General features: G+C 44.3%; 1 protein-coding gene across 1 annotated transcript in view; it reads right to left on the bottom strand.

The window, feature by feature from the left end:
• Nucleotides 1-27,695, bottom strand: part of mical3a (microtubule associated monooxygenase, calponin and LIM domain containing 3a) — a 104,899-nt gene that overhangs the window by 8,810 nt on the left and 68,394 nt on the right. Inside the window, exons 18-34 of the mRNA XM_080002382.1 lie at nucleotides 26,800-26,986; nucleotides 24,976-25,070; nucleotides 24,669-24,762; nucleotides 22,078-22,273; nucleotides 20,351-20,667; nucleotides 19,201-19,293; nucleotides 18,355-18,528; nucleotides 17,327-17,389; nucleotides 15,443-15,517; nucleotides 15,233-15,346; nucleotides 15,051-15,130; nucleotides 12,982-14,959; nucleotides 12,776-12,879; nucleotides 11,002-11,052; nucleotides 10,003-10,110; nucleotides 7,381-7,474; nucleotides 5,353-5,403 (exon numbers count right to left, since the gene is read on the bottom strand). Of these exons, the coding sequence (XP_079858508.1) occupies nucleotides 5,353-5,403; nucleotides 7,381-7,474; nucleotides 10,003-10,110; nucleotides 11,002-11,052; nucleotides 12,776-12,879; nucleotides 12,982-14,959; nucleotides 15,051-15,130; nucleotides 15,233-15,346; nucleotides 15,443-15,517; nucleotides 17,327-17,389; nucleotides 18,355-18,528; nucleotides 19,201-19,293; nucleotides 20,351-20,667; nucleotides 22,078-22,273; nucleotides 24,669-24,762; nucleotides 24,976-25,070; nucleotides 26,800-26,986 (3,874 nt within the window). The remainder of the gene's footprint in view (nucleotides 1-5,352; nucleotides 5,404-7,380; nucleotides 7,475-10,002; nucleotides 10,111-11,001; nucleotides 11,053-12,775; nucleotides 12,880-12,981; nucleotides 14,960-15,050; nucleotides 15,131-15,232; nucleotides 15,347-15,442; nucleotides 15,518-17,326; nucleotides 17,390-18,354; nucleotides 18,529-19,200; nucleotides 19,294-20,350; nucleotides 20,668-22,077; nucleotides 22,274-24,668; nucleotides 24,763-24,975; nucleotides 25,071-26,799; nucleotides 26,987-27,695) is intronic.

Here is a 27,695-nt window from a genome sequence, read left to right as displayed (position 1 = left end):
GCTGTCGATTAAATAAAATCAAAATCACATGGCAGCAGAGTAGTTTCCCACCTATCGGCACGAAGATTAAATGGGAGAAAAAAAAAGACCATAAATCCCCTTTCTTCTTTAAACTGACATTTTTCCTTTCAAGTTGTGGAAAAAATACTGTTGTTATGCTGTGTCGGGGGCTTAGGCAGGGAGCACTGCCATCGCTTTCTCTTGAAATGTAGCTTTTGAGGAGAGTACGATCCAGGTGGGGCTCTTTTCAAAACACCATCACTTCTAACAGTGGTGGACGTCTTGCAAAGACCAACTCGTAATGTCGGATTCATTAATTATCCCAAATTGATTGCGATAATACATCGATAGAAGGTATCGATAGAACCTTTACTCTATCTTCACTATGTTACTAGATAGTGATGAGGCCTCCCCTTTTTCTGACTGTAACTGTAGTTCAAGTGTACCCTCAGAATAAAGGGCGTAGATTTGGGAGGTATGGCGGGAGGTTTCCTGGGGAAATCTACTGAGCCTGCTCACACACAACGGGCAAAGACGTGGGGAAAAGGGAGTAGATGGCAGGACATGGCCAGCGCTGGAGGAGGATGGGGTTGAGCAAGGAGGGGGCAGGGGTGGGTGGGGGAGGGAGGGGTCTGTGGATCCATACGTTGCCGTGGTAACTCGCCGCCGCCGCCACCAGCGGAGGCGGCGAGGTTACGTTACCTTCAGCGGAACAGCAGGGGCACAGGGAGAGAGTTCTTCGGCGAGACGTCCCCACAAAGGGCTCTACTTCCACATGGTGAGGGAAAAGAGGAAGAGAAGGAGCAGGAAGAGGAGGAGTGTGGGAGGCCGGGGCGCATCGGTGACGAGGAGGAGAGGAGCGTGGGGAAGAAAATGGAGGAGGAAGGACACAGTGAAAAAAGTGTGACAAGAGTGTGGCAGGACGTGAACGGGGGGTGGTGATTGAGGGAGAGAGAACATTGAGGGGAAAGAAATAAAACAAATTCAAAGAGGGGAAAAAGCGAGTACGGTACCTCTGCAGACCTGGAGACTCTCGGGGAGAAAAAACCTACACCCTGTAATCGTCCAATTTTGAATCTAGCTAATCATCTACCCCCCAAATATAGAGTCACATTCCTGTGCCAGAGAGGTTCAGGGTTTGGTAAACATCAATAACTGCTCACCACCACCCACACCTGGTTGCTGCCCTTCGACCAAATTGCAGGGTCCATGGATATTTTTACAAAGAGGCTAACCAGGCCTTACCTAACCTGACCTTTGGACTGGACTCTGAAGATCCACCAGGCCTTTGGACCCTGCTAACTTAAGACCCACTCACAAGAGGAGAACTTACATAACACTATTATGCTTATCAAAGTTATTTTAAGCTATAATTCATCTAGTTGCCTGGTTGTACTAGTTGACTGAAAGTTACTGCACCTGTCCGTGTCTCAGGCCTGCACGGTAACAGCTTGCTATGACAGGGAAGAGGCAACACCTTAAGAGAGGAGGTTGATTGTATGGTATGACGGAGAGTGGGAAAAGGCACAGGAACATTTACAAAACAAAGGAAGCCTAAAAGGTGGAAGGGGGAAACAGATCTTGTTTTAATAGTAGAGAACCATTGCCCTAAATGCAGAGCACTTGTGAAGAGGTGGATACTCAAAAGTCGACCACCATGCCATTTATCTTGATAGTACAAAGTTGCCCATTAGTTGGTAATGAACCAATTTGTCTTAACTTCTATAAAAGATAACCACAGCACAGAGATACAGTAATAAGTAGTAAGAAACAGCTGAAAAGGTGAAAGAGCTGGGAGGGTAAAATATCAGATAAAAAAAGGGACTATCACAGAGAGGCACAGGAAATAATCCCCTTTGTGGGTAGAATTGGAAATGTATGAGATTTAATCAAAGTCGATTCCTTACGATTCCCTTGATAGTTTCCTCAATGTTATACAGCATTCCCATTGTAGCCCCCCAAAACACAAGTTTGTGATAAAAATACAAACTAAATTGAATAACATTCTGCCACTAACCCCATATAACAATGAGTAGAAAAACAAACCCCACCCCCACCCCCACACACACACACACACACACACACACACACCTCTCTTAACGACCGAGTTCCGTCCCTAGGACCAGGTCGATAAGCGAGGACCCGTGTTATTTCACGGTAAGGGGGCGTGGCCATTGCGAACGCTAGTGTAGTGAATACTGACAGACCGCGAGAACGACACTGAGAACAGTGATGAGGTGAGATGCTTGACCCTGAGACGCAGCGGACAATATATTAACTTGGCTTTACTTTGCACTGTAGCCTTTTTGATATTCTTGTGTGGGACATTTCAACCTTTTTGAGCAAAACGTATGTTATGCTAAAAAAGAATGTTTTACGAGAAAAAATGTTGTTCTCAACACAGTTATGACAGAAGCGTCTTGTAAAAGTGAGAGTGAGTGTCCGTATAAGGACGTTATATAAGGAACACATGACACTATATTAACTACTAGTTACAGTAGCGTAGAACTTTAGCATGGTTTATTGGTACGATAAACTACGGGCATTCATTGCCTCACATATTGCCTGACCCTTGAGGTCAAGGACATCACAGTGAATGTGGAAAGGTAGCTTCTAGTCCCAAATTCAATTTGTTTTCAGGATGTGGTTGCACGTTGTACGACAGACGCAGACGGGCACAGGATGGGGAGCCGGTCGCCACGCAGACTTACATTTATGCTGGCGAATGTCTTGTTTGCTTCATGAAACTTAAACCTATTTTTCCTGCCCTCATGTGATATTTCAAAAACACACCAAGGATGTTACACTTCCACAAATTTACACCATGTGCAAATAGATGTTTTATCATACCGGATCCATTACCACCTTTACACATAATGGTGGTAATGGTTGCCTGGCATTCAGTTAGCATGCTCTCCTTTATTTACACGCAGTCACGCTTTCAAACCCTTCACTTTGAGACTGATTGCCACCTTTACTCTCCCCTCCCCAAGCCTCGGTTCATGCTCGGTGGTTCCTCTCGGCCCGTCCAGCCGTGTGACGGACCAATCAGAGGCTGCCGTTCAGGGAGGCGGGTTAGTCGATGAGGCAGTACGCGCCGCATTCCAGAACAACAATAATGGCGGCTCCCAAAGTCGATCGTGCCGATGCGGCCATAGCGTTGGTTTTAGAAGAAATAGATGTTATAACAGCAATAAAACACAAACAAAAGTGTTCGATCTTATCAGACGAAAAGACCTTTTTTTTAATGTTCTTTTGACTGGATTCGGAAAGAGCCTGATTTATTGATTGACCTGATGCTCCCAAAACAGGCATGGATTCAAATCAAATGCTCGCTGTGAAAGGCCAATCTCTCTTGTGACAGGGACTGTAAAGACCTCGCAAGAAAGACTGGTGGAACCAGGCTCTCTCCCCTATTCCACATCGGTCCATACTCCAGGACAAATTGGTCCCGCAATCCCCAAATGGTGGTACAAACTTGACTTGGTCATTCAAAACGTATTCAGGCTGGGCTAGTGTGGCTACTGCAGCAGCACCCCTCCTTCCCTACATACAGTAAAACATGAGCCAGGCCTTAAGATTTTGGGCCCCCACTGTAGGTCTTAGCCCAACAATGGTGTTTAATACCTGGACATTTCAGCTCCCATACATACTGGGTAGGTGCTCACTCGGTGCCAAAATTCCGCAACTTGACCATCAACACATGGTCACCCAAGTTGCCAGAAAGTCATCTGGAGGTCATGGGCAGCGTGCCTTCTGATTAAAAGGTGAGATTTGCGGAAAAATGGGCGTTTTTTGACGTTCATTCATACTGACCGCGTCCAACTGAATTCAATCTCCCTGTTTAGACTTCAGAGTAGACGCGCATGTGTGTACAATGTGCTGGAGTTGTTAGTCACATGAACTTTGTTCAAGATAGTGGTGTACTGTTGGGTTATCTTACATCATGTTTCCTCATAAAACTCCACGCAATCTCCTGTCTGAGGTAAGACAGCAGACAACAACAACAACAACAAAAACAGACAGAATGAACAGAACCAGAGAGATTGACAGACTCTATCGGAATACTTGGAAACACATTTTTTTCCTCTTTTCGCCTGTGAAGTTCCACTGTCTCTGTAGTGCCAAGAAGACCACCACAACTACCTCTTGCAACACTGAGCAATTTAACACTTTTCTCATCCAAATCAGTGATTTTAGCACCTAAAATTCAACATTTCAAGCTCTTTCACAACGGTATTTTGCTTAAAGCTCATTCACCTCAAGACTTTTGTCCGAGCGGTCCCTGCACTAGCTAGTTGTGTTGCTGACACTCGGTTCTTATTTTATCACCGGTTGCCATGGCATTGTTAATACACAAAGCTTAATCATCAACCCTTGGGTGGGAAAAGTGGGGCACGAAATCAGCTTAAGGCGGTGTTTAAAGACGGCTAGCCTCAAGCGACAGTTACTTCACGGCAGCAGGATGTTGGAAAATAACGTGTTCCAAGTCCTACTTTCACAAAGTGGCAAAGACGAAAAAACCCCAGAAAAACAACATAAAACAAATGCAAGAAAATCTAAAGCCACCACAACAGTGATTACAGGACACCTCGTTCTCTGAGGGACACACAACGCATTGCGTTACTGGTCAGTTACAGTTGAGACAAGCACACTCTCGGGATTGGGGGTTATGCAACTGAGCAGGTATGGAAGAGTTAAAAAGAGAAAGGGACTGGGACCAGGGGGAAATAGGAGCGCAGCATAAGACCATAAAGGCAATGAAGGGAGCTAGCTATTAGGAGGAAGCAGTTTAGTGGCAGGAAAGTGTCAGGACGTAATTACATAGTGCTTTCCAGTAGGGATGGCAGTATGTGTCTGTGTGTGTGTGTGTGTGTGAGTGTGACTGCACATGATCTCATAACCTCAGCTGTTCCTCTGATTGAACAATAACAAGTACGCAATGCAAATCAACATCGACGTGTAGCTGTAATCAAATTGAGTTCGATAGCAAACACACATTTTCAGGAACAATTTGTGGAAAAGAAACCAAATTAAGATCACATCAGATTGGGAGAGATCAAAACGGATCTTAGGAGGAACGACATGAGACGAGCGCATGATCCGCACTCGATGTGAGGAGTGTGTTTGAACTGGAAGGGGGAGGGATTGCAGCAGGCTTAAGCCAGCCAGGCAGCCAGCAGGGAGAGAGAGAGAGCCAGAGAGAGAGAGAGGGAGGCAGAGAGAGAGGGGGGAGGAGGAGAGAGGGGCGGAGGGGGTACAAAGCTCAGAGTAGTTCAGAGGGAAGGGGACAGGTCAGGGTAAGCCGTTAGCTCGGTTAGTTTGATAAGCGACAGACTTGAAGATACATACCGCCCAGATGCAAGTCCAGGATTTCACTGTAATTAGAATCGCCCCAATAGTCTACAAGGACAGGGATATATCATTAGAGATACCAGTAATACCACCACACAGCCCCAAACTGGGCACCCGCAGAGAAAAAAAAATAAAAATAAAAGAAAAAGTTATCCAACAATGGCAAAGGCATGCATGTCCGTGTGTACACACACACACACACACACACACACACACACACACACGCACACACACCACGATACACAGACACAATACAACACAGTGTGTAGTCACCACACTCTACGACATGGCGAGATGCCGCTACATAGATTTGCTGTTTGCCGGCTCTGTGTGCTATTTTCATTTTACGGCAAGCCACTGTTTCATTGGAATGGGTACATATACGTTTTTTATTGACACACGTGGGAAAACGGCATCCCATGTTTTCAGCAGTTGTGCATTAAAAAAAAGAAACCTCCAATAACCCCCCCACAATGCTGTAGATGTATAACAAAAGGGTTAAAGACAGGGCGACAGGAACGTAAAATGAGAGCTTTGGGTTGGTAGGAATGATCTATCCAGCTATCTAACTTGTCTGCGCAAATTTGGGAAGGGCTATATTATTCGACTGCTTTTGTTTAATCTTCAAATAAAAATAAAAAGAGTCAAAGACGGTAAAGCTTTTAAGCTTTTTCCGTAAATTGTTGAGTGGCTGCAACTTCAAACCAATGGAGAAAGCTCCTGTCGTCGTGGAGAGATTTAGAAGATTAAGGCGTAAAGTGAGCCTCTCCCTCCCTCCCGGTGGGAAGTCGAAAAGCAGAAGAGGAAAAACAACACATTTAGAAGAGAGCGCACACACACAAATCTATGGTCGGGACACGCATTCCCCCCGATGGCATGCAGCGTGGACAGCGTTGGTGACGGACGCGTTATGGGCGAACAAAAGACCAAGAACGTTTAAAATGATGGAGAAGTGGTACAGTGCGTCACCACCGATGGTGTTAAAAATGGAATTTTTCTTTCTTTTTTTTTTTTTATAGAAAGGGGAAACTACAGTAAATCTAATACCTGATCTTCTTTTGTGCTGTTTGGGTAATGTGTATGTGCCTTTATACAAGCCTTTAAAAGAGTAGAGTAGTAAACAGGTTACAAAGAGATCTGGACATAATATAAATGAATTTAAAAAAAATGGGAAAAAAATTTGAAAAGAGGAGTCCATGGTAGGAACAAACTAATGAATGTCTGCAAAGAAGAAATGCTTTTAACGCTTTAATGAATACAAACTCAGTGCAGTCGCAGTGCGCAATAAAAGGTTTTCATTGAGATGGCGAAAGGGGCCCATGGAATCAATTAAAGAGCGGAATACATTTTTTTCCCCCCAAAGGCAGAAACGAGACAATGCAGTATCCTAATTACTATGCAATGCAAACCCTCATCAGAAGGCTCCGAGCTCTTGATTTATTGATTAAAAATGTTTTGATTGGTACGATAAACTACGGCCGTGCTTCGCAAGCTTGTAAAAATGCACAAAATGATGAACTACTCTCCCGCTGAACCGCTCTCTAACAAATAATGTATTAGCATGAGTGCAATATCTGTGATAGTCCCCCCGCTAAGTGTGGTTTTGGACTTATTGCTTACGTCCGTCCTGCCAGTCCAGGTAATAATCATAAAAACCGGGAATCGGCTCTGACTTGCTTAACACCGGATCAGGAGCCTGTGATTGTGCTGACGGTAATTTTCGCCCGGATTTTCAAAATTGAGCCTCACACGAGGAAGGACCCAGGTGTTAAATTGCACACAAACTAAACAGCCCGACTAAGATATACATCATTAATTATGCAGGAAACGTTCTCAATTATCCCCCTTTGCGTCTACACTGCAGGGAATACGGTATCAGATGTGTGTAATCTTTTAGAGGAGTCGCAATCTGGGATCCGTAGACCGAGTAAAATTCTCCAAACTCTTTCCCCTCGTCCGGATACTACTGAGTAAAAATAGAAACTTGCCTCTAACGAGTTTCGAGGGCCAGGGAGGATGCGTTACCTGCTTCCCCTCGCAGGGCCTTCTCCACGGCCACGCCCCGCTCCTCCAGCTGCCGCTGCTTCTCCTCCACCTGCTCCAGCTGCCTCTGGATGATCTGGAAGGTCGGAGACAAATTACCCATCAACAACAGGAACAGTGGAATACACGGTGAAAACAAACAAACAAAATGTTTCAAATAATGGAAACTCGCTCTTTTGTGTTGCACGATCAAAATTGCAAGGCTGTAATAATTCATCTAATTCATCGGTTCCAGCCAGAACACCAACCAACCACAGTTTCACGTTGAAAACTATTAGTAGTGATAAGTAAGGTAAGCAAGAAACTATTTGTAGTGATAGTAAAATCAGATTCTTTTTTGAAATGTCGTAATTGATGAATCACTCAGAAAAGAGTGGTTCAATTTTCAGACTGTTCGCTAATTTGTATCAGTTGGTGTAAAGTGCAGTAAGCAAGGGACGACTTCCAAAAGGATGAAGGAGAGTCAGATGTGTCGGTTTGGTTCTGGGTTGAGAATGTTATTTTCAAAGGGATCATTTCAGTCGATCAAAATAATTTATTTTGGTTGTAAATTAGTCACATTCAATAGGAACTATGCCAAATGCCTTGGCTTTAGTTGCCTTGGACTTTGAATTAGTCCTCAGTAATTATTCTGCAGTTGGTGAGTTGAAGTTGCCCGAGTGACTCCCGACCTCAGAGTAATTTAAAAGGTTTGTTCGCAACGAACACATGGTTCACGAGTCGCACATCACTAACTATTATTAGGCCATAATAAGCACCGTTCTACATGTTTGTGATGTTTTTCTGACATTTTTAGTGGTTTGCAGGACAGTGGTGTGCCATCAGATGATTTCATTGTAAAAAGGTCGGGAAACACTGACCTAAGCATTTGAAAAGTTTGGAGAGCTTATCCGCAGCGCAGTCATTACATTTATCTAAGCTGATTCAATACTTATCACCATTAGGTGCTTAATTGCAGAAACACAGGGGTAGCTTGTGTCATTAGCGCTGTGCTGATCTCTGGCTGGGTCTTTGTTTGGAGGATTATACAAGACACCATTTCAGGGCAATCCCGCAGAACGTTAACAATCAATTTCTCCGTGCTTCATTAGCTTTCATGGTTAATTGATTAGACACCGATGCTTATAGGGAGGAATCAGACGCCGCTGGATATGGAGACGCCATGTGATATACAAACACACCGTGCTTCCTTATAGAGCTGGGGTATCTAGGGTAATGCATGGTGTCATCCTGTTTCGTGTCAGGTCTGTTGATGAAGATTATTATTAGGGGTCCATTCCGTTGAGACAGTGCCCTATTGTTGTTGTTATTATTACACTTATTCTCCTTGGCACTTTTCGGGCTAAAACTGTCTGGAACAGAACAACCGCTGCAGGGACCTTGCAGACATCTCGTGGTTCAAGTTTCATCTAAAACAATCCACATACGGAGCAGAAATAAGTGAAAAACCGACTAAATTTGACCAGAAGTAGTGGAACGTTCGCGCATCACCGACACGCCGACATTCAAAAAGTTCCTTATAAATGTGCAGATTGTGGTTCAGAACGTCCATTCACGTCATGCGCGGTGCGTGGTGTAGAGTCAATCACTCTGTAGTTGTTAAAGGTTACAAACTACACACATGTGTGTGTCTGTGTACCGTCTGACCTGGTTGAAGTTGCCGGGGATGTTCGATTGATATTCTATCTCTTCGTAATTGAAGACATTCTATTCCGATCTAACTCCGTCTTAGATGCAGTGTTGTGTTCCTCCTTACTTTGCGGGATTCGCGGAAGTCATAAGGTAAAAAAATCTGTGAGTCCAAAATGAGTTTCATATTCATATTCTATAATATTATTTTCATATAAATCAGAAAGATTTTATCCTGAAAACTGTAAATAGTCACGGAAAGACTTCAGCCGAATCGTAACCTATCAGAAAACTTGGACACGAAAAAACCTTAATTCACAGAAAATTGTCGCCACATTGAGTCTAGCATGACGTTGTGAATGAATGATGCGTTTAATGTACTAGGAACGCATTGGAAAACTAGTACCCGTGAAATTGTAATTACTCACAGAAAGACGTCAACGCTTTTCGGAGTTTGTGGAACCGTCAGCCATTGGAAAATTTAATCCAGCAAAAGTCGTGACCACTAAAATTAAGTTTCTAAGTCACTGTTGCCCTATACGGCATCAACCGGTCAAACATCCGTAAACACGTCATTATTGCCCCATACGATGTCAACTTTCTGTCACTGTGGCTGCAGCTCTATTTCCACAGGCAACACAGTGAGTTATAACAATGACAAGGTTTGGTTAAGAGGCAAACATAGACGATGGTTTTAAAGAAACTTCATTTACATGCAGCTTCCTACAGCCAAATGTAGAAGGCTTCAAATGCAAAGGGAGAAGGCATTTAATAATGACGAGTCCTTCCATTAGTCAAATTCCAAATGAAATACATTACAGGTAATTCATCTATTTAACCGAGCTCTTCAATTGAAGATTGTTAGCACAAGAAGTGCAATAAAGTACAAATTGAAAGTAACGGAATGTATGTTCAATCTAAATTCAAACAATATTATTAGACATGTAAAAGGTAAAGCTCCCATCGGTGCATTACCTGGGCTCTGTGCAGCCTCTTGAGTTCCTCTTGCTTGGCCTGGCGCCGCGCAGCTTTCTGGACCCTCCTGGTCAGTTTAGCATTTAGCTCCTCTTCCGTGTAGGTTTTCTGTTTTCAACAACAAAACCACGAGTCAGAAGGATGGATTGGATGGATTCTTTCATCTTTTTTTTTTAAATAATAATCTGGTTATGTTTGGGGCGGGAAGGGAAACTGTCTTGATTTGCAAAAAGATGTTCTAATAATGTATGATGAGAGATTTACATAGCCCAATCACAACTAAGTCTGGTAGGATGTCTCTAACGGCTCTATGCGAATCAATCATCAAAAATGGGAATTCTAAGACAACACAAATTAATCTATTTCAGGACAAAATGTTGTGTAAAAAAAGTTACTTTGCTGCTTGCGGCTGCTTTATGCTTTAAAAATTGTCTTTCAAAATATAGATACATTTTTATATTTCGGTTGTTTAGCGCTCCGTGTGCAAGATAACAGGAAGCCGAAGTAGTTTGCGTTAAAGAGGGAACAGGAACAGCACAGGGGAGGAGAGTTCCATTAGCCGGCTCTGCGGTGAGAAAAGGTGACGGTGACAGATCAGCAGGTTAAACACGGCAGAGAGTAAAGAGAACGTCCCTGCAAGCCGCCAAGGAGACGCCCAGGTGACCGACCACGGGGGTGAGTAGAGCTGTAAAAAAAAAAAAAAAAAAAAAAACAACAAAAACAAAAAGCCAAAAAGCCGGCGGACGAAACGGAACAGAAACATCCCGTACAGTAGGGGGCGCCGAGGCCGGCCTGGCGCATGCATCCGAAAAAGGAAGGCTGTTAGCTTTAGGATTGAATCGGATTGAACTCCCAGGAAATACGGAAAGGGGAAACAAATTAAAAAAAAATAATAATAAATAGGAGGAGTTATGGTGGTGGTGCACTGGTGCATGCACGGTGGAGGGTCTGGTGGAGGGTCGGGTGGAGGTGATCAGTGGGAATGTAGTGAAACACTACCTTTGTAGCGTACGACCTCTTGAATGCCAGTGCGTGAGGGACATAGACAGACTTGGGGGAGGGGGGACAAACAAAAACAAAAAAGAAATGGAGGAAACAAACATGATGCAGATGAAATTAAATCAAATTAAAAAGGTTAATGATTAAACGTTAATACCACACACCAGGACATTAACAGGTTTTTTCCCCTCTTTTTTTTTTTTTACATCAACTAAACCAGGGGTCTCAAACTACAGGCCCAGGGGCCACATACCGCCCCGCGAGACAATTTAATGTGGTCGGCTCCATGCCGATAATATGGTATATCGATAAATCTGGCCCGCAAGTTATCTTTTCTAAACTTCACAATGCTTGAGTCATCCACACAATTTTACCTAATGTTCTCAAAATATGAAACGGAAATTAATTAATTCATAAGAGATTTTTTTTTTTAATGGTTATGGTTGTCTATTTCTAACATGAATACGAGGAAACTCACTAATGTGGACTCCCATGTCAGTTGAGTTTGAGACCCCTGAATTAAAGCAAACAATTTACACAAAATATCCAACCAACAATGTAAAGAAAATACACAGATCCCATTTAGACAAAACGCGGTGTAAAGTTTGTTTGGTCAAATTTTCTCCAAGTTTATGGACTCATTCATCAGGGATACAGAGTCGGAAATATATTCTACTGAAAACAAATCCAATTCACGCGGGGGGGAGGGCTGGAGAGCTGGAAAATACGACATCAATCACAACACACAACTAGAGGGTAAACTCCACAGCTCCAGGTGCTTATTGAATTTCGCAGGGCCAGGTGGGCACGATAACCGAGGCGCCCGAGTCGAAATCCTTCCCTGGCTCAGACTCCTCATGGAGTCTTCATCACGTCATAGACATGAAACGTAACGTATAGGTGGTTCAAGGGTTGTTTGGTCGAGCACTGCTTTTTTGATTATGAATGTTAAGCCTCTGGCCCTGAGCTTAATTTCTCCATCTAAAAACACAGAAAGGAAAGATACTCGGCAGCAGTGGACGGAACACTTCTGAATTCCAACCCCTGAACGCAGTGAAAGCACGTGGAATCAAATTATAGAACTGATTTCAGAAGCAGCATAGATTATTTCTCGTTTTTCGCATTGTGAATGGAAGAATGGCCCCTCCATTTTCCCTTCGGATATGTGAAGATGAATATTTATTAATTTCTTGCAGCGGAGGTTGGGAGCCCTTCAATGCATTTTAAAAAGATTGACCGGTTCTAAAAAAATATTTCACATTATTGCTATTCACAATTCAAATTCTTGGAACTCTTTATCAGGATTTAGAAGTATTAAAAGCGCAATTATTCCACCGTCATCGGAAGTGCATTAACTTCAGACACATCTGTGACAACAAAGGAGAGGTAGACTTCATCATCTACATATGAAGTCGTACATTTCACTGTCAATTTGAAATTCAAAAGCTTTCGTGCCTCTGCTGCGCAATACCTCATCGTCTTCTTTCTCCCTCTCTCGATCGCCAACTCTTTCACGCTTTCCTTCTTTTTCTCTCTGTCTACTTTTTGCCCTCTTTAACTCCCTCCTTCTCTCCTTTCCGAGCTTCTCCTCTTTCAGAGCTTCCTTTTGAATTCCCGACACTAAGTCAAAGATGTCCGTGTGTTGCTATGGTGGGAAGAGACGTGGCAGAGTGAGAAAAACAAATGGATGAATAGGTGGTGACGGGTGCCGCAAACTTAAAATGGTGAAAATGTCTCAAATTGGGTTATTGAGTGGCGTCTGTTGTTTACTCACGTCCGCCTTCAAGTTCTGGGATGACCTCTCCAGGACGTCATCGCAGGACAGGTCCGAGTCCTCAGAGAAGCTCAGATTCCGCCGTGATTTCTGAAGTCTGAGGTCTGTAAAAATATGACAGAGTAACAAGCCGGTTATTTTCCCTGAGAAATGCATGGCAGCCTCAACACTGCCTTCAAAAGCAAGGCTGCGACCCTCTGCTTTACCCGACTTGCTGACAGGTGAGGCCCTCTTCTTGCTGGAATTCTGAGTGGTGGAGCTGGAGGATGGAGTGCTGGGACACGACTTGTCTTCTTTCTTCTTCTTGTCTTTCTTGTAACCCGAGAAGACTGCCTTCCACAGCGACTTGTGTTTGGGAGGAGTGTCCTCCGTGCCGGAAAGCCTGCTGCTGCTGCTGCTGCTCTCGTTCTTGGCCTTCTTCTCCTTCTTGATCTTACGGGGCGAGAAGAGGGAGCTGCGTTTCTTGCTCTTCCCACCGGACGAGCCGTCCGATGAGGCCACGGAGCTGTCCAGGCTCTTGTTGCTGCTGAAGAAGCGCTCGGGGAGAGTCTCTGCCTTTTTCGACTCCAGGGCTTTGACGGCTGACGTCTTGGGCGTTTTCCTGCTCTTTCCGTCGCCGTCTGGGGTGATGTTCCACGCCACCTTAGCGGAGGCTCCCTTGGCTACGTCGGACTCTTTCATTTTGTTCAGCTGCTTGGCCATGGCGTCTTTCAGAGCCTGGCTCTTGATGCACTTCTCTCTGGCCCTCATCCTCTCCTCGGCAATCTCCTTGGCCTCCGGAGAGAACTGAGTCTCCCTGTGAGGCTTGGAGGCAGGGTTTTTGGGGATGTTGGGTTTCCCGTTCTCCATGGCCAGGGCCAAGTGCAGGGGAGGTTTGTCCCTGTTGGGCCTGCTCGTGGGCGGAGTGTAGAACCTGTTGATGCTTGTCTCTGGCGTGCGCTCGTCGTAGGTGTCCTCCACGTCGTCAGCGAAGGGAATCTCCGCCACAGTCTCCACAAACGACTTCCTCACCTCCTCCCTTCGATGCTTCTTCTTCTCCCTCATGACCACCACCTGGACCTCTTCGGGTTCCTTGATCGGCAATCTCACCGTCCTTGGAGCAGGCATGGGCATGGACACGGGGCTCAGCTGGGTCCTGGGCGTGGGAACGGGGGTCTTAGGTTTGGCGGGCGCCCAGTCCTTGGGCGGTTGGGCCGCGGGCGACTCCGGGCCATTGTTCCACGACACCTGGTTCTTCTGCGGCCTCAGCACGGCTGGAGACTGGTTGGCGGGCACAGGCGGCGGTGGGCTGGAGGGAGGGGTAAGCATGGCGGAGTCCGTGGTGTTGTAGCTGTCGCTGTGGACCGCCTGGCTGGTGGCCATGCTCCCGTTGAGGCCCAAGCCAGAGCTACTGCTCAGGTCACGCTTGTCAGAACCGTTGCTTATGGGTTCCACGGGATAAATGGGCGTAATCACCTGACCCTCCAGAGTGATATTGAGCCTGCGGATGACAGAGCGTCCGGTGAAAGGAGGCTTTAGCTCCCCAGACAGGTCTGGAGGTTGGAGGGGCTTGTGGGGGGAGGAGGAGGAGTCCGGGGTGGGGACCGTAACACTCTTCTCGAGGATCCTACTGCTGCGGTCGAGAGGAGAAAGGCCTAGACTCTTCCTGATCTCAGCACTCTTTAGCCAGAACTCCTCAATGATGTCGCTCTTCTTAGAGGGGGTCTCCTCTATGGAGGAGTCCATAGATTTTGAGGACTCTGATGTGGCGCTGTCCGCTTTGGTCATCGGTGTGGAGGTAACGCCCGGGATGGGCTGAGCTCTGACGGGGGAGTTTGAGGAGAGGGGCGAGGAGGGCTCCTGACAAGGCTGTGCACAGATGGGAGAGAGGGGGTTGCCTGTGAGTGGGCAAATGGAGCGCTGTGGGTAGACAGGAGATTTGGAGGAGCAAGTCTCCGGCAGGGGTACGGGCTGAGAACGGATCGGGGACCTAACGGGGGAAATAACGGGTGATTTAGTAGGCGACGCAGGAGGAGTCGAGGTGGGAACAGGAGACAGGACAGGAGCAGGCGAGGGGCATGGAGAGCTCTTCGTAAGCGGTGACGGGGCTGTCCTCTCAGGCGGGACTTCCTCTGTTACAAAGGGTTCTGGGAAAAAGCACGAGCTAGGAGATTTGACCGAGCAGGGAGGAGTCATCTGCCTAATCTGGAAAACAAAACAAAAAACAAACATTAAACAAGATGAAGAGATGAGAAGTTAAACTCAACAAGCATCACACATGTGCTGCCTTTCTTACCTCCGCCTCATGTTCGGGAGATGGTTTGTTGCCAAAGAAGAGAATATCTTCTTTCTGAACAGGGCTTGCACTGCCTGGTTCTGAAAACATATGATGCAATGCAATGAGCACAAATGCATAAATGCGCTAATAGACGTGAAATACAATTTCTTAAATGTGACGATATCTCCATTGTCTCTCACCTATGCTGGAGGCTTTTCCCAGACTATCTGTGTTCCACGCTTCGTCAGGAAGTGCTTGAAGGTGCGGCGACTGATGCAAGACAGCCTCCACTTCCGCATCCGAAGGAATATCGTCTGGAAGGGAGAGACGAACGACAAGCAATAGCTGTCGATCCAGCGAGTCCCCAATGGCCTATTACAATTATACTCGTATTATGCTGCTTATCCTACTCTGATCGATCTCCGTGCCTGGTCCCAAATCTGGACTGTCTGCTTCTGCGTCCGGGTTGACGTCTTCGCCGGGTTCTGGTAGGACAAAGATCGGAATGACTGACAACCGGCTATTCTGCTCTCTGATTGTTCAATAAAGAAAAGTCAGTAAGAGCTTCTGTTAACTGCTTCACCTTATCTGAACGTGTCTGAGAATGCCTGCTGCAGGGTAAAGAAAAAAGAAATATAATAGAAAAGAAGCAGGAGGTACAAAGATCGCTCCATGGGTTTAAAAAAAAAAAAAAAAAAAAGCTATCAAAACTCACGCGTAGTGGGGCATCTCTGAAAGAGGAAATTATACAGACCACGTGTTTTTAAAAGCATAAAAGATGTAAACAACATAAAAGTTAAAAAAAATTAAAACATCATTAGTTTAAAAGTGGTCTGTGGAAAAACTGTGAGGAAAAAAAACAGGGAAGCAAAAGCGCTATTAGTGATTAGAGACATGCACCTATTTGTTTCCGCACGGGCAACAAAAAATGTTAATGAGATCCGTTGGTAAACAAGCAGGTGTTCCTTCTCTCCTGAATCCATGTTCTGGGTCAAACAACAAATGAGACCCTAGAATCTACTCGGGTGACACACCGAACCTGGAGAAAAAAAACACATTTGTGACACCAGATGTCTGTAATGAATGGTATTGTTTTAGTCCATCCGTGTTTGTGACATGCGTGAGGCAGACCACCGGTGGGACATTTTGGAGGGTCCAGAATTAGTGAAATACAATGTAAGGCAATTTTGTTCTTTTAAGTACCACTAGACAATTCCAGTGGTCATTTTGAAAAGTGAGCGGGCCCTGTGTGGCCGTTTGTCTGTGTATGTATTATGTTTATTATTATTATTATATTATATTATTATTATATTATAAGCAGTACATTAATATCTGATTATATTAAACTGCCTTCCAACCTACTAATGTGGCGGCAGTGTATTTAGTGATGTAGTAGTATAGAAGCGTTGCAGTAGTAGTAGTGTAATGTTTTTATTTCTATTGCTAATGTAGATGAATTGAGTATTGGCAAATTTCCCTACCGTTTACTTCTAGGTTACTGTACATGGCCAATTTTTTCTTGTTCACTGTTTAAATTCTAGGTTTATTTTATAGTTATTTTTGTCAATTTACAGGTTTATACTTAATACTTATCGTTAGGTCTTGTGTACACTCGCAATTTTAAAGTGTTCATTATTTATCTTTAGTTTATTTCATTTCAGATTTTTTCGGTTAACTGTTAGGTTCATTTTATTTTTTATTCTTCTTTATTCTTTATTTATTATTCATAGCAAATATATACGTTTCTTGTTTAGTGTTTATTTTGGTTTATGCACAACACTTGTTTTTTAGGTCATTTTTTATTGAGGTTTATTGTGTATTAGCTAATATTACCTTATTATTTTCATTGCCAATTTTGATGGGATGAATAAACGATGAATAAAGTATCTATCTATATCTATCCATCTTTCTATCTGAGGTCACAGACACATTGATTAGCAGTTGAGCCATACAATGTTTAACGGTGCACAGAACACTGTGTGGTTTATTAACCTCCGTTGTTGTAATGCATGGCTGCACTGTACAGAGAGAGAGCGAGAGAAAGAGAGAGCGAGCCGGGGTCAGAGGTCGCAGGGAAGAAAAAGGGGGGCCGATCTCTCCCTGGTGGCGGTACCGCAGCATGCATGCATGTGAGTTTGCCGGTCGGGGGAAACGACAGCGGATAGGGGGAGGAAAAAAAAAAAAAAAAAAAAAAGGTGGATAGGCAAGAAAACGAGACCGCGGAGGGATCGCACAATCCCTCTTATCCCGATCTTTTTGGGGATTGTTTTTTTGGTTCGTAAAGTCTGCACTACCTCCGGAGATGGACTCCAACCAGACTCTCACTGCCTCGTATCGGGCGGATGTGTGGGCGGGGGCTACATTTAAAGCCAGGAGACAAAGGACAAATGAGGGAGGGAGGGAGGGAGATAGAGAGAGAGAGAGAGAGAGAGAGAGAGAGAGAGGAAAAAAAAATGTCAGACAGATAATTAGGCACATGGGAAAGAACAAACGCAGAACACAGGAGAACAAAGCGCAACAAAAGTTTCAAAGAGGAAAATGACTGTCGTTCTGAGGGGAACCTGCGATCGCACAAACATACCAACATAAAACAACAACATAAAAAAAGACCACGGAGTTAAGAAATAGGAAGCAACATAACAAAGTGTAAACCAAAGATCCAATAAAGGCGGCGGAGTGTGGGTTAGTGGGGGGAGGTGGCAATAGAATTCCTGTCAGAAAAACAGTTCAGACAAACACAGACAGAAAAAAAAAACCCTTGGGGTGACCCAACACCTAACCAGGGTTCATTCTGGCATTATAAAATCTAATTAGGGGACTTTCAAGTACTTCTTTCAGCACTATTTTTCCATTTTTAAGGACTATATCAATGTGATTTTTATTAATTAAAGTGTCACTAATTAAATAGTCTGAACGTCTATTATTTACATCTATTTATCTGTCAATAATCTCATTGTCATCTACTATAACTGTCTATTTCTAACCACGCTGGATTACATTTACTTCCCTTGCATAATCATAGTCATAAAAGCTGTTCTGGAAAAATTTATAATATGTTACAATTTGAATAAAAAAGGGGGAATATCACAGGTTTTCAATGGTCGCATTTTTTCAAGGACTTTTCAAGCACTTCACAGAGAAGAGGGTTGTTTTAAAGGTATTCCGGTACTTTTTTTCGAGGACAGGAAATTCAAGCAGCTCAAACACCTCAAGGACCTGGCGAGAATCCAGCCTGCCTAACCCTACAGCGCTGGGAGCCCTGCCTGTCAATCGCCTCCTTAGTGGGGTGGAGGTTCCTCTCTGGCTGGTGGGGGGGGGTTACCTGTGGAAGAGGCCGGCGTGCGCTCGGAGGGCTGGGGAAGCTGGGGGGCTGAGGGCGGGCAGCCCTCCCCTCCACCCCCCTCCGAGTCCCAGTGCGTCCCCCTCCTCCCCCCGCCGCCCGGGATGAACAGGGGGTCCACGGGGTGCAGAACCTGCTGGATATGGAGGTTCCGGGCTGCGTTTTGGGGGTGAGGAGGGTGTTTGGGTGTGATATTCCGTGGTGTAATGTTAGATTAGGGTGTTGGAATGAAAGGGCAAGGAGAATGAAGGAAAACACACAGTGGGGCGGATGGGGAGGGAGAGACAAGAGAAGACGGCAGGGGGATGATTAGAGAGTACAATAGCAAAGAGAAGATTGGAGTGGAGGCTGCATGCACTACAACTGCACCCCAAAGTCAAACCTTTTTAATGTGAACATCTCTGAGCCGAGTGGAAATCAAATAACCCTCCCCCCACCTTTCTGCCAATCCCTCTTACAAGCCACGGCTGCATCGTGATTAGAAAATAGCGTAGACCTGTAAAACTACTTGGCATTTATCAGATTAGTATTTTTTAATGGACAAAAAAAAGTGACATAAAAAGTGGTGAAAGAGCAGAGATAAATATAAATGCGGCAAGGCTTCAAACTCACACACAGTCCTTTTCATCTGGGGAAAAAAAGTCATTTTAAAGCACAGTGGAGAATAAAAAAAATGAATTGGGAGAAAAAAAACAACGAATAAACAGAACTGAAGAATCGACTCATTTTGGAAACAGGCAAAAGGAAAGTCAACTCAAACCTGGGGTTATAAAACTGTCAATGTATGTCAGGAGTTACTGCAAACACATCCACAGGCAGCGGTGCTACCTTTAAATGTACCAACATCCTCTTCGTCTGTGAGGTGCTTCTCCAGCCAAAGCCCTGACTGGAGCTCCCTCTCCCAGGGGCAGTACTCCCCCTCTGCCAGAAGGGGGAGACAAATCCCAAATAATAGTAATAATAATAGCAGACAAACAGGGGGAAGAGGGGAAGAGGAGGCGGACGTGAAGAAACAGTTTGAAATGGTGAGACAGTTGAGACACATTCTTATGAAAAGCTACAGGGGTTCTTTGAATGAATTTAGGACAGGATGTAGATGTAGGGAAGACGGAAGAGAAAGAAAAAAAGACGACACCAGACACGGGGAGGCTGACTGGAATCTGACGTAGGTCGTTTTGAAACAATTGGTTTTTTTCCTCCCCCAGCACTTGGGACACCATTATGAAACATTCTACACTAAACACAGTAACAAACATGAACAGGAATCATTCTGGCATTACAAAACGAAATTCAAGGACTTTAAAGCACCATTTTCTTCCCATTTCCAAGGACATCATAAATAAATAAATTCTAAATTTTCAATGTGATCTTCATTAACTAAAATATAATCTAATCTCAGTCTCGTTGTCTTTATTGTGTATTTGTACTTACTGTATATTAGAATATCTATTATATCTATATATCTATTATTAATCTCATTGCCATCTACTATTATACAGTAAGTGTCTATTTATAGCCATGCTGGATTAAATGTACATTTCCCTGGAATCATCTATGTTGTAAAAGAGATTCTGAATGGTTTTTTTTAAATTATGTCATGATTTGAATAACAAAACCAGGGGGAATATCACAGGTTTTCAATTATCAGGACTTTTCAAGCACTTCAGCACAATAGAGGGGCTATTATTTTCAAGGTATTTCTGAGGAGGAAAACCAGGCACTTCAAGCACCTCAATGACCTGGTAAGAACCCTGTTATTACATTACAATTTGAATAATAAAACCAGGGGGAATATCACAGGTTTCTCAATTATGACGTTGTTTTCACTGACTTTTCAAGCACTTCAGCACAGCAAAGGGGCTATTTTCAAGGTATTCCTGTACATTAATTTCAGAGGTCGAAATTCGAGTACCCCAGGGAGCCGGTGAGCCTGCAACAACAGTAATATATTGAGAAAACAAATAAAAAATAAACCAACCATTGCTAGACTCTTCATAGTCTTCCTCCTCCTCGTCCTCCTCGTCCTCCTCTTTGTCCCTGCTGACGGCGTCGGCCGGGGCCTCCTCTTCCTCGGCCAAACCGGGGTCGTCCTCTCCCTTCAGCTTGGAGTGGAGCTCCACCGCCTCCTTCCAGGGTACCCCGCCCAGGTCCGAGGGGCTGGAGGGGCCGTGGTGCTGCTCGGCATGGGCCTCCTCTTCCTCTGGCTCCTCCTCTTCCTCTTCCTCCTCCTCCTCCTCCTCCTCCTCCTCCGGATCCTCCTCCTCATCTTCCTCATCCATGTCGGACTCCGAGCTACTGTAGAGGCACACGCCGGGGAGGAAAGAAAAAATCCAATTTCACAGAAGGAATTCTGTGTGGCAATTCGCAAATATATGTTTTCACTCAATCGACAAATAAATACGACAATCCACAAATCTGCGGAAAAAGATTTTAATGCAGGGTGGTGGTGGAACTGATGCAGAGTCGGAAAAATGTAACAACTCTTTCTCTTACTCTCTTCACCGAGTGAAGGGTAAAACAGCTGATCCTTACATCACTACTAATAGCTACCTTAAACTTAACATTACTTAGTTGATCAAACGCTTTTGTCCAAAGTGACTTACAATAAGTACATCTTGTGGCTAGTATCAAACCACTGCATATCGCAGTCACCACCAGCGAAACATTCTCTAGAAATAATAACTAGTCGAGTTAGAGAGGTTGTTTTCTTTTTGTCTTTTTAAAAGGAAAAAAGGGGAAAGAGATCCTCATGAGGGAGACGGGTCAGTGTAAGTAGGGTCCAGGTGTCTCGAGCTTGTTATGATGAACACAGAGCTGCTGTTCTGCTGGAACTGATGAATTAGGCCCATAACACACTGTACGCAAGCTACAATACGCAACACAGGTACGTGACCGTATGCACTTTTGCTTACACATACTCCACAAGGGGGCGCCAAAACCACTAATAGGAGGAAGCGTTGAGCACAGTATTTAAAAATGGCTACTGAGGAGGAATGTATAATTTTGTATTTTCTATCAATCAATCACGGCCGAAAAATAAAAAAAACAGAAGATGGTCAGTACATCCTTTTAAAAATTCTACAATATTATTCACTTGTCTTGCCTATGCGTGAATTGGTTGACGAGAGACATTTCCCATATTTTTGGATGTCAGCATCTTAAATTTGACAAACTCAATCAGTTGTTTTCCTTCTGATGTAATCACTGTTATTTTTATCAGATTGATGCTTTATTCCCCTTTTATTGATAACGTAGTTTAGTTTAGTTTACTGCAGTGTCGTGAAAACAAACATTGTCCCGTAGAAGAAAACACAGGTTATGTTTTTGTAAATGCTTCATTTTTCAATTCACTGATAATGCATTTACAAACAACCAAACATTGTTCTGTGTAGAATAAAGCTTTTTCTGGTTGATATACAATGCATTTCATTTATTTATTTTTTTCCACAGCGACGGCGAATCCACATACTGTATATACATGAGTATATGTATAGAGAATGCGTTTTTTGGTGTAATTTTCCAAGTATTTTTTTCATAATGTTATTTGAACGTGAGAAACACCCTTTGCATTGTCCTGCGTAGAGTATGTGACAGGCTGACAAATAGGTACTGCCTTGCAATTTTGATCTTGCAACACGTTTCCAATACATCTTTTTTTCAAGTGGAATTTGAAACATTTTCACAGCACACCCGACGAGCTCTCACCTGGATCCCAGGTCGACGTCTGCAGCTTTGTCCAGCACGCTGCTGAGGTTGTGCTCGGCCAGGGTCTCCTCTGGCACCTCCTCCAGCTCCTCCTCCCGCTGCAGGGACAGCCGGTAGTTCTCGAGCTCGATGCGCTCCGGTGTCCCCCGCAGGCGCTTGGGCAGGCTGGGCTCCTGCAGCCCGTTGACCTCAGGGACTGGAGGGGGACAGAAGACGCAAAGCGTTTGAGGGCAAGTTTGGCCAGCGACGATAGAACGCCGGGTGGACGGGGAAAAAAGGGAGAGGAGATAGGAGAAAAGATAGGAGAGAAGAAGGGGAGAGGAAAGAACTCAGCAGTGCAGGGGCCATGCATCACTGTCTGGGGGAAAGCGATTGTGAATTAACCTACAGTACCACCAGCTTGGCTCCACGTTGGCCGGAATTCATCTGGAAGAATCGACGGAATGTGCCACGCTGATTAAGGATCAAAAGCAACTGTGTGGGTGAAGTGCCATTCCAAATTATTACATGCAACATCAAGTCCGTTGCAAGCAAAGGCTACAAAGTGATCTGTGTTTGCTATCTGACAGTATGCAACCTAATGTGAACCTTCTCCAAACCTTACACTCACAGGACAGATTGACAAACAAAAAAAAAAACAGAATTCAAATCTACGAAGGAATTTATTGCATTAGATCATTTACCTACAGCACTCTGAGACTTAAAACACAAATATCTTTCAGCTTTTATAATAGTCATTTGATAGAATGCCTAGTAACATTTACAAGTTTGGTGCCTTGCCTTTCTCCCACCCTAAGAGGCAAACCTTAAAACTGATGTATTTTTGTTTGTTTTTCATAAACTGGTCTCGAGGAAATTAGTTTGAGACTAAATTAAACACCAACACTTTTTTTTTGAGAATTGTCCAAATGGTTTACATGATGACTCTCCACTCATTGAAGGAGATAAACTTGCTCTCTATGTAGGTCGGACAAAATGACTGGAAATGCTGTAAGCAATGACCTCATACAAACCACTAAAAAACAATAGCGCAGTGGAGCGGTGAGGCAGTGAATGTGATATTTGAGTGTGTGTGGTTGTCTCATGTAGATGGCTGGAAGCCGTGTTTGGCATGTCAACATTCTCATTAATTACTCAGAACGATGTTAGATTTAGTTAGTTAGCTTTGGATGAATAACGGAGCGGACTATGCCACGATTCAACAGCCAAGTGAACAAATGAAATATGTGGGGAATGGACAGTGGCCGTCCCAAAGTTGTACATTATTAATCTGCTATAGTATTTACAAATGTCAAATTCTACACTTCACTACATTTGCCACACAACGCAGCAGGCCTAGACATAATTATTTTCTTACATCTGTTATTATTCTACTGTATATGGAGTTAGTCCTTGAAAAGAGCTTAAGTTTATTCTTGCGCAATTATGCATTACGATATCTTGAATATTGTATATTACTCTTGTTGCGTTACTATTATGAATTCGACCATGATGTGTATGAAATGATGCAGTGATTAATACATATTCTCGGTGAAGCAGCGTTGGGGGTGAAAGCCAGAGGGATAGAGGTGGATGGGGTAGCCGGGATGGACTGACAGGAGGAGGAGGAGGAGGAGGGATGAGTATGACAGGAGGATCAATAACAGGCACTAACTCAAAACGCTAATACAGCTCTAAGCCGCCCTGATAGGAGGGGAAAAGGTAAAGCTTACAGAGGAACCAATCACCAGCACGGATACAGGCTCTTGATCACGACACGGTGCGTTTCAGTGGACGGGGGGGTCGGGGGGGTGTCGGTGCAGCTTATAGGGAAAACACACATCACAAAGCTGCCTCGGAAACGGCTACAGGGGGGGAAGTGCTGGATAAAACAGATAAGTCGTGGGCCACTAGAGGCTAAAATCACAGCAGAGAAAAATTTGGCTCTGTATTGAAGTACAGGCAGGCACAAAGCAAGGGCTGGAAACTGGAGGTAAACAACTAATTTTCTCTCAAATTGAGAAGCTCTTCATTACTTAATATGACATCTAGTTTACATCAGTAAATCTAGCACCCCACCGCCAGATGAAGTGAGGAAAACATGAGAATTGACAAGTGGCAGAGTTACAAGCAGTTATTGCCGTCTAGTGTGCAATTACAAAAGTGTTACGATTGAGGGTTTGCTCGCCCCTTTGTCAACATTCCCTTGTTAATTGACCCAGGGAGCTGCATGTAATCAACCGCAAATTATCCATTCAGTTCCAGGAAGGAACGACCGGATTGCTGCATCTTCAAGAGACAGACCACACACTTGAAGAACATCACAAGAGGTACATCAGTGAGCCATGTACATTACAGTCAGAGGTTAAGAGTTGAAAGAGGAAGAGGAAGGGAGGTAGAGGGAGAGTCATGCTACAGTAGGTTGAGCAGGGCGTTGAGGGTGAGACAGCACAGGAGGTAGATGCAGTAGGTGCACAGGAAGGGAGAGTCTAGGGGATTGTGCGCCACCTGGTGGCAGGTCCAGGACAGGGTGCGGTGGAGGGCGCGCAGCGAGACTCCCAGGGCCAGTCGGCCAGGTGCCGGCGCTACGACGAAAGAGGAAAGCGGGGTACCTGAGGGACGGCGCTCGGCTGAGGGGCCATTGTCTGCCACGGCCCTGCAGGGAGCGTCCACGGTCACCGGGGAAAGCTTGGCCGCCTGGCTCTCCTGGGGATGGACGAAGAGGAGAACATTTACAATCGCAAGAGCCCTAGTCTCAGTGGTTAATGGATTCTTTGTCCCCAGAACTTTCCATACAGAGTGGTCAGAGAACAGGGTTAATTAAAGAAGGTATGGATTTTACATATTGCTGTAAGATAAGACAGCCTACTTAAGTTACAAAAGATGACAGGGCCTATTTTAGTCAAAAGCAGCAGGTACCTTAGGACAGAGAGGAGCAGTGGCTGGAGCTGGCCTCTTCCTTTGAGCCTGGCCAGACGAACGGTAACAGTAGTGGGGCTTGCAGTAAAACTTCCCTGCAAGTCAAAGAAAACAAACAGGTGAGCAGGAAACAAAGTAAGTGCATAAAAACACAAGTTAATTTACCTCCCGTCAACTCAGAGTCTCTAATCCTCGCATGTTCCACCATAGGATCACTGTGTCTGCCGCAGGAGTGTTTGGCATTCATGGTCGAAATGACTGCCCTCTTTTTTCCTTGTTTCCCAGTTCAGGGCCTCAGTGGGCATTTGGGAAGGAGCCATGGCCCGCCGGTGGGCTTCAGTCCCACGGCGGCCACACAATCCAAGCTAACAATCTGCTGCCTGTCCACTGACACAATAGTCACCTTCCAGAGAGGAAGAAAAAAAAAAAGTACATCATAAGACTGCAGTGGACTCTGAGGACCAATTGCCAAAGAATAATAAGACCTGAGCCAGGAGGGGATAATAAAAAGCATTATATAACAAATCCCTTTATGGAAGGTTTAACACATGCAGCACAAATATGTAGGATGATGTGACACAGCCTTCAAGGGTTCACCAGACACTATTCGAAGGAAAACCCAAGTAATACATCAGTGGAGAATAATACATTATAATTAATACAATAATAACAATAACAATTAATTAATACAATTAGTTACAATTAATATTAGTTGTACCATTGGTACAATTTGATTGTTGATTAATACAACAATACACTGAATAATATAACATTCAGCAATTTTAAGGGTGATTATCTTTTTTTTTAGTTTTGTCATCTCTTTAGAAGGCAGGGCATACAACAGAAAGGGTCTGTTTGCCATTGCCATCTGGATGTGGAATTCAAATTCTCCACCTGCAATGCATGTTTTGAAAAGAAAAAGCCACCCTTTAGCTGGCCTGTGTTATGCCCTCATCAACACTGATGAGACTGTTTTTGTTTTTTGTGTGTGAATGAAGTCAGAACAGTTTCATATTGTATCTGAGCAGCCGCAAAAACACTTTGAGCCCAACGCCCTGCTGGTGAAGAAGAGCCAAAAATCACAACAACAATGTCCCAACTTGTGCTGGTGTTCATGAAATAATTCACTGAGTTGATACATAGAGTGCAGATTAGTTAATATTTCCCAATTGTTTTGGGTGATATTTAAACTGTCTTTGCTTTCCAGTAAATTATGATTACTGTGAGTGACGAATGTTGGCCTCTGAGATGAACGAATAATTGAGTTGCTGTTGGAAAGAAGTCAATACGAAAGGATGAACAGCGACCTGGTGAAAAGATCAGATAAGTTAAGATAACACTTCACATCAAGTGGGGGAAATTAAGGGAAGTAGGAATATTCCCTTGTCGCCGGGTGGTGCAATGACCGGGTATCACCCAGACCAAAATGACATTTTCTGTTTATTTAGATTGCCAATTCTAGTCCTCTAGTTGCCTCCAATTATAATTGCTGTGTTGGTGTAGCTAGAGAAGGATGAGAAAAAGTGCTGGACAGGGAAGGATCGTCTACATTTGGGCCCATAAATGCTTGCAATGGAGATGGCAGTGTCAACAATTGAGACATGAATGATGTTAAAGGTATTAATCACAATTTAAAGTTAATAGCTCATCATTGACATCAGTCAATTCAATAAGCTAAAGTTATGTAATGCAACGCAATGTAATGTCATTTTTCCCCACCATTTTGGCCGACAGATGAACTAAATGGCAGCAGTCGCTAACAGTGCAGCATTGTCCACTGCCGCTGACAATAAACAAGTGCGCTTATCTCCGTTTGATCCGTACCGTCCTCCACGTCGAAGGCATAGGAGGAGAGCCGCAGCGTTGTGTTGCAGTAATCGCACTTGAAGCAGCTGCGGTGGAAGAACCTCCCCTCGGCACTCAGCCTCTCCATGACGTACACCCGCTTCCGGCAGAAAAAGCAGACGTCGCTGCCGCCGATGTTGACGGGGAACTCTTTCCTCAGGGAGCCCTGTGGAGGTACGGCAACAAGACGTCTTATCAGGGAGGGTGGCGGGGAGAGGAATTAGCGTAGACCTCGCTTGGAAAGGGGAAGGAGCGGAAAGCACAACGACAAAAACGTTGATGTGGAATATCGAAAAATAGGTCACAAATCCAAAACCTCTAATGTACCAGAGATTGTACAGTTTTGTAGCTGTGAGATAAGACCACATAATGACAATTTATTTTATTGGAGAAGTCCCTGTGCAACCTAGGGCTGTGACGTTAACCGCATTACCGTGGTCACGTGACCTCACCGCCAGGTTGAGCTTATCACCGCAAATAATAAAATAAAATAAAAAATGCCTACAACATTTTTTTGCTGTTGAAAGTGAGAGAAGTGCATATGGCGTGTGATATGAAATATAAACACAATAATCATTGTTTAGTTATCACAAATTAAATATTTCTAGGGCTGTAACAATTGAACGTGGAGGAACGGCGGCACGAGCTCGTGCTCCGTTTCTCCGTGCCCCGACCCTCCAAATAAAACAACTACAAACACACTGTTTTTCGGGATATGTTGCTTTTTCACCAGGGTAAGAAAAATTTCATACCGCTATAGCCCTAGTGCAAATGTTGTTTTGCATGGACAATACATATACCCACACACACTTACTATAAAAAGAGTTAGTAGTAGAGCAAACACAAAGGTCTTCAGGACTCAAGGAGGTGTTGCA

This window comes from Zeus faber (genome assembly GCF_960531495.2).
Source record: "Zeus faber genome assembly, chromosome: 6".
NCBI classification, from domain to species: Eukaryota; Metazoa; Chordata; class Actinopteri; order Zeiformes; family Zeidae; genus Zeus; species Zeus faber.
Note: the sequence above shows the minus strand (reverse complement) of the source record. Positions and strands in the feature narration are given on the sequence as shown.